Raw genomic sequence first — 12,891 nt, 5'->3', positions numbered from 1 at the left:
TTTGAACAGTCCAAGTCTCACTTTAAAATAAGAAGTTGGTTGACTGTATTCAGTTAACCTTATGCATACAAAGGAGGTCAAAATGTATGTCATGGCTCATTTTACAGAATGACCTTGAACATTTAATTAAACTATTTTCTTATCAATGTGTGTCAATAAGATTGGTATTGAAACACAATTCAGAAATTGTATATCTAAATATTAATTTATTATTCCAAACGAAACATTTAAATAAATTCTTAATCTTCACTTCTCTATGTCATGGAAAATTTATGCTCTGAATTTCTTATTGTAAATTTTCTTTACACCTTTTTATGTATTTCAGAGTATGCAATTAATTAGAGATACTATAGGTAATGACAACTCATGATGTGAAATTTGAATGCTCTATCTTGCTGCTTCACTGAAGCCCTTCCATTTCTCTGAATTTTGAAACATATCTATAATTCTTTCTGACATTAGGTTAGCTAACAAAATATAAATTAAAATTCATTTAATAAAAAAAGTTTGATCGCTCATCTTGTGCAGTTCATGCAGTTTAAAATGTCATATGATGTAACATGATCCAAGTGTTTACCATAAACACTTCCACTGGAGTATTTTATGTAATGAAGGAAGGTTCAAAGTATGATGAAATCATAAAAGTAAATGAATATGAAAAGATTAGAAGCTGTTTAAATTAATAATTATAATTTCCTATTAAAATCAATAAAAATATCTTTGATTTTATTTCATACTTGTCAACTTTGAACTGTATGTTGATAATTTTACAATTATTATTGGTAGGATAGAGAAAAAATAAAAGGATTATAGAAAAATTCTCTACTTAATTTGAAGATTCCAGGGATTATACAAATGAAATATGGAATTATAATGTTAAAACTGACTTAGTAAAGGCTTCATTAATACACAGACAAATATTTAGTAAATATTCTTTATTAAATATCTAATTTTATGCCTATAGCAAACTTATAATGTTTTCTAAATTTCATGAAGATACAGTTAGTGCATTCAAAGTTACAGTATGTATAGTTTCATGGTTACATTAAGGTTACAAAATTAATCAAAATGTCGATGTCAAGCCTGTATTTAATAAGCCAGATGATTAGCAGATTCTCAAATTGCATTAATTACCCAGCTTCAGTTACAATTAAAATTGAATTTTATAAAAACTGAAGTACTTATGTGGTTTGTAAAGCAGAGTGGACATACTGGTTTGTTCTGTAAATTTGTCTGTCCCTTATGATATGGTGAACAAAATATCTCACGACTGGATGGATGAATTTAACCAAACTTACATGACAAGAACTATACAGAGTTCTACACCTGAAAGTGTTTGAAGGTCAATAACATTAGGAAAGGTGAACATGAGTATAATATTAGTTGGTGCATAGGTGTTTTATTAACATAGATTGTATGTATTAATTTGTTTTCTTTTGGTTGGTCAGAAGGTACACATGTACTTAAATTTATCTTGGTAAAGAATTTTGTGACTCGGTGCATTGTGGTTTTCAGTTTATTTCTGTTTGCTTGTACACTTGTGTATAAAATACATTTGTATAACAGTATTTTTCAAAATGTAACTAAAAATACAAGAAAGACTAATTTTTAAATTATGCTCACCTGTCATTTTTTCCTTTTGTTTTGAGTCATTTTTAATGCAGTTTACTATCAGTAATGATCATATATGTTTGCTGGCAGAGTTTGAGAAAAAAGATTTGTATGTTAATGCTTGGAATTTTTCAGTATTTGCTAACTTTTCTGTTCTCACCCTTATAGATATAATTGTGCTTTAGTTATTTTGAAGAATTACACATTTTTTTGTTTATGTTGTTAAAGGTAGTTAAAATGGTAGAAGCAAATACAAAATTAATCTATGTATTATATTATTATAAAAACATGACAAACAAAATGCATCTATTATTTTCAAGTTTGCTTTTTTCAAGTATTTCTAGTACTTAGAAAGATTATTTAGCTTTAAAAACTAAAATTTTAACTGAAAAAGGTTACAAAAATGTGCTTAAGATATTAAATAGTTTTATTCTTTACAGCTCATGCTGTACTACAGACTTCCTGAATACTCTGGCCATCACGAGTTTCTGGGTTTACTTGCCAAGAGAATGGGTCGCCTGAAAAAAGGCGGAGTTGCAGACATTGAAGCAGCTGCTAGAAAACTGCTAACAGACTGGAATATGTAGGAAATTATCTTTTTATAATTCTGTATAATTAAATCTGTTCAATCTCCTTTTTTTGACATCAAAATTAGTTATGCTAATATTGAACGATCAGTAATACTTTTTTTTTATTCCTCAAATTCCATCAGAGTAATTCATTTAGTGTTTCTCAAAGTGCTAGTTTTCAATACTTAAGTACAATATGTTTCTTGATCACAATGATGTTTATACTTTAATCAGATGTTGTTTTTCTATATTTTATAAACAATGTTAATACCATATCTTGTTTTTGGAAGCATTCTTAGATAATATTTTTGTTACAGACACTAACCAGGAGATGCATCTGATAAAGAAGATTTTGTTTTTATGTTATATTCCTGTTATGCCTGATCATTCTCATTAAATAATATATTAATTTTTTATTTTATAATTTATGTATAAGATATTAGAACATGGGATCTTCAGGAAACTTGTAAGTAATGTGAGTTTCTATATGAGCCGATTATGCAAAGAACAAACTGTGATAGGCTAGCTATAAACTGGTGCATTCATTACTAAACACAAATGTAACATATTTACTACTGTTTGCAAAATGATTTTTAATAGTCTTGAATGTGAAACATCTTTTCCGTACTTATTTTAATATATTTTACCAAGTTTCCACTGTTTTAATAATAAATGTTCTTGATTCATATTTTTCTTATCTACAGTTTTCAATTTAAAAATCATTTTCATGACAACTTACATATCACAACAGTAAGATACAAAATACTTTTGGTTTTTGATTTATTTTTTAATGCATGCTTCTCTTCAATTGTACTAATGTTTCTTACACTGTAAAACAAGAACAACAAAATATCTTGACCAGAAAATGACTTTTTTGTTTTGTATTTAAAATAACCATAAAATTTGTTTATAAAAATTCTCAATATGTTAATCCTCTCACTACAAGTTGGGTTAGAGAATAAATGAAATGTTTAAGTTAATTGTCAAAACTGTATAAAGTAAATAGGCTGTTAAAAGTAACACAAGCTACATGTTTTGTCATGGTTTTTAATTTCATTTTGATAACTTGTGTGGTTTTTATATACTAGAGTTTTATGTGTATGATGAATAGGCTGTAGGTAAAATGTATTTATGAAACTTGTTAACTTGTTTCCATTTCTAGTTATTTAACTTCTAAGATCAGTGACATACAATACATGTAAACAAATATATATACAACCCTTCACTGTTAATGTAATTCAATATAATTTTACAATGAGATTTCACTAAATACAACTTGCCAACTTCAACAACCCACAAGTTATTTCATGGTTTGTAAAATTAAGGTTCTTACTACACATCTGTGAGTTGGTTTAAGAACTTTAATGGATTGCAGTCACCTGTTGAAAGAATTTGAGGTGATATTTCAGCTTCTATATGAAGGCCTTCTTCAGGCAATTACAGTCCATTAAAGTTCTCAAACCTACTGTGTCTATGCTTCTTCAAATTCTACTAAAACAAAATACATAAGTTATTTTTTATACTTATTAAACTTATCCAGTACAGCTAAAATCCTTTCATCAATGTATGTTGGAACTGCAGTTTGATGTTGTGCCTGGCATCTTCTTAATTTTGATTGGATAACAAATATTGCTTAAGTGTTATTTTTTCTTGGGCATTTTACTTTGCCTTTTCATTTGAGATTTTATATAGATTCTTGTAAGTACATTCTTGTACTATAATTCTGTATGTATAAATATAAAACTATATCATTTTTAATTCACATACAGCCAGTAGTAATGTGAGTTATTTATAGTTTTTAAGTGTCATGTAGTGAATATTGACTGTCATAATATTTTTTCATTTCTTTTGCACTTACGAAGTAATTTTCATGTTACGATTAAAAATTGTTTTTCTTCCCCAAAATCTCAAATATTAATTGTGTAATCTCTAAAACCCTCTAAATATATTTCATATGTCAGTTTTCAGTAACACTATATTTTTTCTTATTTAACTGACCTCTCAACCATTATGAAAAAATTAGGAAATAAATATAAGTTGCTTTTTTTCGTTCTAGAATGACTACAGATTATAAAATGAAAGTACAAATGTTTAGTCTAAATTGTTTAAGTCTCATAATATTATATGTATATTTTATTATGTTGATCTTCCAATCATTCCTGATTAACATTAAAGAACTTGCATTGATGCAGTACATGAACACTCATGTTATCATATTCAATAATACAAAACTGATCTGGAGATAATAACAAAATGACCCTGTCTTGGCTGTGTTTTAGTTGACCAGTATTTTGTAATATCCAGCTACATTTCCTTTTTATTATTCATTATATATGTATATAGGTTATTGTTATTTATAAATAAGTTATTAAACTTATTATTTTTCAAATATAGAGGACTAAATAAAGAAGTAAACAATATTTCTTCTAGCTATGAACTTTGAACTCAATTGCTGCTTGATGTAGGTTTCTAAGCCTTTTAAAGTTTTGCACATGAAGGATATGAAACAAATTTTTTTTTTAGGTTTTATATATACAGTTGAAAAATTATAAAATCATGAATTACTATATTAATACCATAGAATTCCACAATAATTTATTAAGCTTAATAACTAAGCTATATTTAGGTCTACAAAAAATGTGAAATGTTGAGCAGACGAAACACACAACCTACCTTCTTTAAATCTTGGTTTTAAAGAATGAAATGGCTTCTAACACATTAAAGTGGCTAAAAGAAACCCATTAAAGGGACATTGTTAAGCTGTCAATTGGTTATTCACATGTCATATATTGAAGTAAGTGTGTATAAGGGAGTGTTTCCAAAAATGGGAAGAGTTTAATGGGATCACTATGTTTGATTCAGTACATAAGCCACATCTCAGCAAGATGAAGATGTGAGGTTCTTATTTCATATTCTAGCTTGTCAATATTGATAACTGGAGTTCCTAATTTGTACAAAACTAAGTATTTTAACATCACAAAAAATCAATATTTAAGTGTATTATTTTAATATTTACTTTTAAATTAAGAAATTAACTAATTTTATACTAAATTAGAATTAGAATTACGATTTGATACCAAACTTATTGACATACATTCATAAGATAGCAGTTCAATAAACTTTTGAATTCAAGTCAACAAATGCAATGACATGGCCTTTATTCTCTACCTATAATGAGGTCAAAATTTTGTATGTAATAATACAATTTATAATTTCATTAAATTAGTGTCTGCATATTTTATCCAATGTGATGAAATTTGTAAGGTTTTGTATTGTACATATTAAAATGTTTCATGTTAAAAGTTTAGATATTTTTTTTACTTCTTTCAGTGGCAAGATCAAATACTATACTCACCCTCCAGAGTCCCAAACACTTCCAACACATCTCAGTGCTCAGTTAGTAGCTGAAATGGGGAAAGCTTTTGATATTGATTCATTGGGAAGTGAAGAAGAGAAAGAACTAAATGGTGTGTTAATACAATATTAAGAAACTGTTGGATATTAAATGTTTTTTAAGGATTTTATGACAAATCACTAATTTCAAGTGATACTGATAAACTAAATATCTGTCACTTGAATTTTAAAGGCAGTCTTTTGTGGTATTGTATTTACTTTTGACTTCTCTATTTTACTATGGATGAATGATAACACAAATGAATGTTTTGTCCCTCCAATTTCACAAGTGAATATTCTGTAAATTTTTTGTAAGTACGTTTTTGTTTGTTTGCATTTGTGACTTGTTTATGCATTATACTAATATAAAATATTAAGTTTTGAAAATAAATTTTAAGTTTTACGTCAGATAATTTCATTTCTTATTTTTTACACAATTTATTTAGGTATGCCACTTGTTTTGCCAAGTGATGCAATCTTGGTAGAATCAACAGGACTTACAGAAGCTGTGATGGAAGAGAATGAAGATGGACAGGATGGTGTTTCAATTAATATGGAAGTGGAGACAACAAGGAGTGAGGTATGTGCTAGTTTGCATTTTATAGTAGTTCTTTACAATGAAATATATTTGTATAAGAATATTTGAATGTCACTTCATGTATATGTAAAATAATATAATTATTATATTTTATTCAACATTGTTTCTCAGTTTTTCAATAATAAAACCTTATTTATTGTATTAGCAGCTGAGTGAGGCAGTCACTATTGATTTACCAAAAAAGAAGCAAAAATCCTCAAAAGAAGCATCTCAAAAATTACCAGACTTGCTACAGATGAATAAAGAAAAAAAATTAGCCTTTAAAAAAATGAAGAAGAAACTGAAAAAAAGTGGTAAGATGTTTAACATTGTAAATCTGAATGTTTTACTAATTTCTAGCTTCCAGTATCTGTCTAGTTATTTTTTCAACTGTGAACAGTATTTTAGTTCCATAATTGAAATTATATTAAAACAAAAATATTTCTTACATTTACCTTTTGCCTGGTTCCAACATGATAATAAAGTTTCAGTTGCTCAATAAATAAACCAAAAGGTTAGTTTTTTAATTTTGAACTAAGTTTTAACAGTGTCATAGATACATGATGTGAAAAATGTTAATTTACAATTTAAATAAACTTTTCTGCTTTTGGTTTTGCTCTTGGAAAATTCTTGATATACCTGTTCATGTTTGTAGCAGAAAAAATACCGTATTTTCCGGTTAATAAGTCGAATCGCCGAATAAGCCGAGGCCAATTTTCAGGTCTGAAAATGAGGGTTTTTGCTTATTACCACCAATAAGCGAAAGCCATTTTAAGAAGTGACAAGTTTCTTCAAAATGATTTCTTAGTCTCGTTTCAGCGTCAGCATGCATGTTGTGTGTGATCATTGGCGTTCTGTAGTAAAGCAGAACGTGTTGTATTGAGACAGAGATGGAATCGATATGTCATTCGTTATTGGCTCCACTCACTGTAATTAGGTAACCAATGAAATTCCAGAAACAACGTTTCACTGTAGTCTTAACATGCTTTGCTGATGGGACAAAATTACCGCCTATGGTAATTTTCAAAAGAAAAACATTTCCTAAGAAGAAAAAATTTCCGAAAGGAGTGATCGGCCAATAAGCCGACCCCCAAAAATCAGGTCCAAAATTTAGGGCCAGAAATTTGGCTTATTAGGCAGAAAATACAGTAAGTGATAGATATTATTTTCATGTACATTAACATTTATGTAAAATACATGATGATGAACTTGTACTTAAAAGAAGTTATCTCACCACTGCATACAGAATAGCTAGGTCCCTTGCACATGTTTAACATGAACTGCATTTGCAAATAATGAAATCAACATGCAGTAATAGCTCTCAACCAAATGGAAGGTGATAGAACCTTCTTGTTCAGTAACTCCTTTAAGCACTTGTGATTAAAATAACTTCCTTCTTGTCCTTTACATTGTCTGAAACAGACATGCTTTTCAAACAATTAATCATTTATGTGAGATTTGCAAATTTCCTTTAAAGTTTTGCTTATTTCTTTTATTAGTATACTTAAAATATTGTTTACTCATTAAGCATTCTCAAGTGATAGTAATTTCCATTTTCTCCTTTGATAGTGACAATGTTCCTAACATAAAACCTTTGTCCACTGTAGCTACTGGAATTTCTCTTACCTGTCTGAAAGGTGGATCCCTTTTGTTTCTTTTTCTAGTGCTCTATTTTTGCACCTTTTTCTTATCCATCCTCCTATGTTATCTCTCGTCACATGATCTTGTGTTTGAGACACTTCGTTGTGATGTGGAGGCATTTTCTGGAGAGTTGTTTTTGCCATATTGGTCTGTATTTCTTATTCAGTTCTTAGTGTTTACATTGGTTTCTTATCTTTCTCAACTTCTTCATTTTGTTCCTTTTTCTTGGCCTGCTTAATCCATATCTCACCTTCCCTTTCCAGATTCCCCATATTCTTTTACTATCTGTCATCCCACTTCCTAAAGTTAGGGTCATCATTTGTCTCATTAGTGACTACCCTGTCAGGTCTGGCCCTATGGTGGCCCATTTGTCTCTCTTCACAAGCCTTTGGACTCCATTTTTCTGAGAGGTGAATTCTTTAAGTTCAAACCCACAGTTTCTCTCTCCATGTTTCTTTGTCTCCTCATCTTTCACTTTTCTGTTCCTTGTCTTTCCCATTATTTCAAGTGTCTCAGAGATGTGGTCTTGAGAGTCATGGCCACGAATGCCATTTAATCTTGTATGTTTTCTTCTGGTCCCCAAGAAGATTGGAGACTGGCATCTGGTTATTGACCTGTCATCTATCAACCAGTTTTTTATTATTCCTCATTTCCATATAAAGGGTTTCTTTTCTCTGTGATGGTTCTGTTTATCTGAACTGTAGAAGGCCAAGTTTGGGGTTTTGGACACCTTTTTACACATTTTGACCCCTTCCCCACAAATTTCTTTATTTCATCCATCAGAATTAGGTCTTCCAGTTATGTATTTTACATTTTGGCTTTGTGTTTGTTCCTAATGGTTTTTTTTTTCAAGTGATGGTGGCATTCACCCATCTTGTTCATGTATTGGAGCTGAGATTCCATTATTAAATGGATGGTTAGCTTCTCTACACCCCTTTTTGAGTGGACTCCTTCTCTTGCACCTGCTTCTACTGCAGGAGGGGGGGGGGTGCTCAGCTGGGCTAGCTTTCCAAGCCTTTCTTAGTCTTTTCTTACATTTTTTCTATATTTAGTACATATGAGCATGTTATTCCTTTCCATTCTCCACTTATTATTAACAATGGAATGTCTTGCCACTTAGGTTTGTGCTTCTCTCTCAGACCCTGCACATAAAGTTCTTTTGCTTTTGAAATCTCTGGCTTCTCTTGAACCACTCATTCATTCAGGCTTGCAAACACATGCACCTCTTCTAGGCAAAACTATGTGACAAGTGATGGATTTTGAAGATATCCTCACTAATTGTGCACAGCACTAGTTGGTAGTAGGGAGGTAATGAAACTAATGTGGGTCACCCCTTGAACAGCTAGTGTGCCCTCCTGCTGCAAGAGTCTATCCAGTTGAGTTGAGGTGAGACACACACACAGTATGGTCTAATTGCATCCTCACCACACTATACTTTGTTCACTGACCACTTGTGTGCTGATGCTTGCTTAGTTGGTCATGCAAACATTCTGCCCATCCCTGCAACACTTGGGGCTATTTATGCCTCTATTTTCCTTCCAGGTGAAGAGTATATCCTTGTCAAGATGAGATGTGATCTCCCATAGGTGTCCCTATGAAGCCCCTGCCATAAGGTACCTTCAGGGAGCTCATCTGGGTTTAATGTTTGCACCACCTCCTCCACTATTTCATTGTAGGACTGTAGCTATTTTATATGTGGAGGTGAAGTATTGTTTTGAAAGTTGACATTTTCATTATCTGAAAGTGTAATTCCAATATATTATTTCACATGCCTTCCCCTTTCTGGTGCATTTTGTAAGACTGAAGTTATTTCAAGTGCAAGGAGGTTATACAGGGTGTTAGGAAAATCACTGTGCAGTTTTGTCTGTTAATAAATATATAAGTGCACAGTGACTTTCCAAACACCCTGTATTACCCTCCTATTGGTGGATGGGGATCATCATATTATGATGTCATCATGCATTAGTGCAGTTCATGTTAATTAAGCACATGATTTTTAGGTATAATATAACTCAAGGCTAGTGGTATGTGGAAATTTTATAGGCAGATTCATGAAAGATCTAATTCTGTAAGCAGAGTGAGTGTCTATCATATACATTTTTCAGGTTGATAAAACATTAATTTTAAACTTAACATTTCATAAATTAAGAAATTCAAACAATAATATTTGACATTCAGAATAGAGCAACTGTTAGATAAGTTCAAGTGCTGCTATAGTGGGTTCCATTGCCTACATGAAATAAACATATTGGAATATAGTGAAAATTGAAATTTTAGAAGATTGCATCAAGTAATAAAAACATAATATTCTGGCAGATTTTTCCATGTTTGGTTAAGAAAGAATTTTTGAAGTAGCATTCAATCACTTTTTTTTATAGCCTATACTGAAAAACATAATTGGTGTGCTAAATAAAAGTTCATGTTCATTTTATTAAAATTTTATAAAGCCTACACATTTAATATGCTGAAATTCAGAGTTCATTTTTCTTTGGTGGACAGATTACAAATACTTTATTGTGTAGCTGCAAGTCTATCAATTTACAACACTAAAATCCCAGTTTGGCTCCCCCTATTGCACACAGCAGAAAGCCAAATGTGACTTTGCTTTTGAACAGACAAACCTGATAGTCAGCTTTGAAAATCTGAATTCTTAAAATATTACTTGTCAACAAATTTTTCATAGTTCTCATGTTGGAATTACGTTTGTGCTTCAGCTAAACTTGGACATAAATTATTTGTTTTCTAAATGATAAAAATAGTGGATTGAATACAAATTAGTCCTAAAGGTTAAAAGTAACATAACTTGTACAAGTTAGATTTTTGTCAGTTTATATGTAGTTTGCATTAATCTTTAAATATAATTACTGTATATCTAGCACCTCAAACTAACATAATGCTAAATATAATTTTGCAGTATGACTAAAGTGGCTAGGATGAGGATAAATGTATTTTGTTTTGTTATCAGCCAATTTGAAAACTATTGATAAATGTGGTCTGCTAAATTATTTTCTTTTCTGTAAAAAAGTTTTAATGAAAGTTTTAGCTTTTAGATAAAACTTTTCATGTTGATGTGTATGTGTGCATGTTCCTATGCTTTTTTTCTTTTCAGAAAAAGTTGCAACTAAACTTTCATTGTCGATGGAAAATGCTCTGAGTTTGAATAGTATGGAAGATTACAACTTTAACTGATTTCACGTAAAGTTTCTTGTATAAATGTTTCAAAGGAACTCATTAAAATTGAGAAGTAAAGCCTTTTCTGTCCATGTTTATTGCCAAACCCAACTTCTTTCTACATGCGTTCACATATTACTACAAAATATCATTGTTTACCTCAGACAAACTGTTTACAGATCTCCGAGTTATAAAACATTAACTTCTTTTATTTGAAATATTTAAATATAACTTATTTGTGGAAGATTGATAATTTATTTTTTATTATATCCTGGTGCAGTAAAATAGGCAGCTTTATTTTTTCCCTACTGTCCTGAGCTTTTATACTTGATACTAAAATATTCAGCATACCATGACAATTAGGCATCTAGTTCAATACATCTTTACTAAAAGCTTTTAATATATGAGCTGATACAAATGTTACTAACTTGGTCTCGTATTTTAATATCTAAATGTGTTACTGTAAATATACACACTTCCTATATGGGGTTGTTGAACCTTAAAACAATATTTTGGATACTAGTTCTACAATTTTGTAAGTTAACTGGAGCTTTTATTGTATTTAATGAAAAATCTTGTAAATAAATTAATCATTTTTCACAGTTCAAAGCACATAGGATCATCTAATCACATTAAATTTAAGTTTATTTTCACCTTAGATTGTCTTTGCTTTTTGTTTTGTATTTATACTGAGTAGTGAGATTCTATATGGCTTCAGACTAAGATTCTTCAGTTTTAACTACATTATTTACTAAAATACCTTGCATTATTCAGTTTGGTGTCAAAGAAGTGAGGCTTGAGAGGTTTTAACTGTATTGTGTTGCTTCTGAACATAATATTAGTGTCAGTGGAGTAGACTGACTCTGTGCAGAGGTAATTCAATGCTGATATTTCCAAGTTACTAAACTATAGGCTAGAAAGTGTTTCATTCATTTTGGAAAAGTTTACAAATATAAAAATAGCATGTTACTAGTAAAGAATGTTAACTGATTCTTCTGAAATCTCAAGAAAACTTAAAATTACTAAATTTTGCCCAATGACTTTTTTACATAAGGGTAAAACGTATCTAGAAGCTTAAGGATATTTTTTCCCAACTGTCATTGACAAAAAATCAAACTTATTTTTCAAAAGATCTGTAAACATTATTTAATCCTCTTTTATGAAGATAAACAGATGTATAGTCATCATGATTTATTATTTGCTTTTATTGTTTATATCTGATATCTGAAAACATTTAGCCTAACACTAGTTTGTGAGGTACTAGACCATATTAGCACAGTACAATCTAACATACTCACATTTCTGATAATGTGGTTGGAAAAACTTCATAGAATTAACCTTCATTGTATATTCATTTACTGTAGGCTTTTATGATTAAACTGAACAGAGTATTCATAAAATGACTTTTAAAATCTCTACAACATGCCTGAATAAATATTAACTGGACGAGTTTCTTTATAACCAGGGGTTTTCCTGGTGTGCAGTTGATGATTAATTGAACATCTGAAAATTCACCTATATAAATTAAAGTGTATAAAATTCTGTTTCAGAGTTAATAAATAAATGTATTTACTAGAATATTCTTGACTGTTTGGATCATTTGTTACTAGGAATTTCCAAATAAGGTACAGTAAGATATCATGTATTAAATGATGTTAAAACATAATTGTTCATTTGGACAAGCTGTGCTTATTACCATTCAGTATGACCCAGTAAAATATCTTGTTTGGAATTGAAACAGTTTTATTAATTTAAACTTTGTCAAAACAGTATTTAAAATAAGCATGATATGAGGGATTGTTGGGTCCTGCCCGAAGAGATTCCAGCAGATAATGGAGGATACTAGGACGTGCAAATCACACAATTTTTGCATCATTTTTTTTAATCTAAATAATGACCATTTTTGCTAAGTACTCCTACTACAAAAGT

General features: G+C 30.1%; 1 protein-coding gene across 1 annotated transcript in view; it reads left to right on the top strand.

The window, feature by feature from the left end:
- Window positions 1-11,040, top strand: part of Ns1 (Nucleostemin 1) — a 30,691-nt gene extending 19,651 nt beyond the window's left edge. The window contains 5 exon segments of the mRNA XM_076457359.1: window positions 2,052-2,194; window positions 5,511-5,647; window positions 6,020-6,153; window positions 6,317-6,464; window positions 10,901-11,040. Of these exon segments, the coding sequence (XP_076313474.1) occupies window positions 2,052-2,194; window positions 5,511-5,647; window positions 6,020-6,153; window positions 6,317-6,464; window positions 10,901-10,980 (642 nt within the window). The 3' untranslated portion in view covers window positions 10,981-11,040.
- Window positions 11,041-12,891: the final 1,851 nt, after the last annotated feature.

This window comes from Tachypleus tridentatus, chromosome 9 (genome assembly GCF_004210375.1).
Source record: "Tachypleus tridentatus isolate NWPU-2018 chromosome 9, ASM421037v1, whole genome shotgun sequence".
In the NCBI taxonomy this organism is placed as follows: domain Eukaryota; kingdom Metazoa; phylum Arthropoda; class Merostomata; order Xiphosura; family Limulidae; genus Tachypleus; species Tachypleus tridentatus.
Note: the sequence above shows the minus strand (reverse complement) of the source record. Positions and strands in the feature narration are given on the sequence as shown.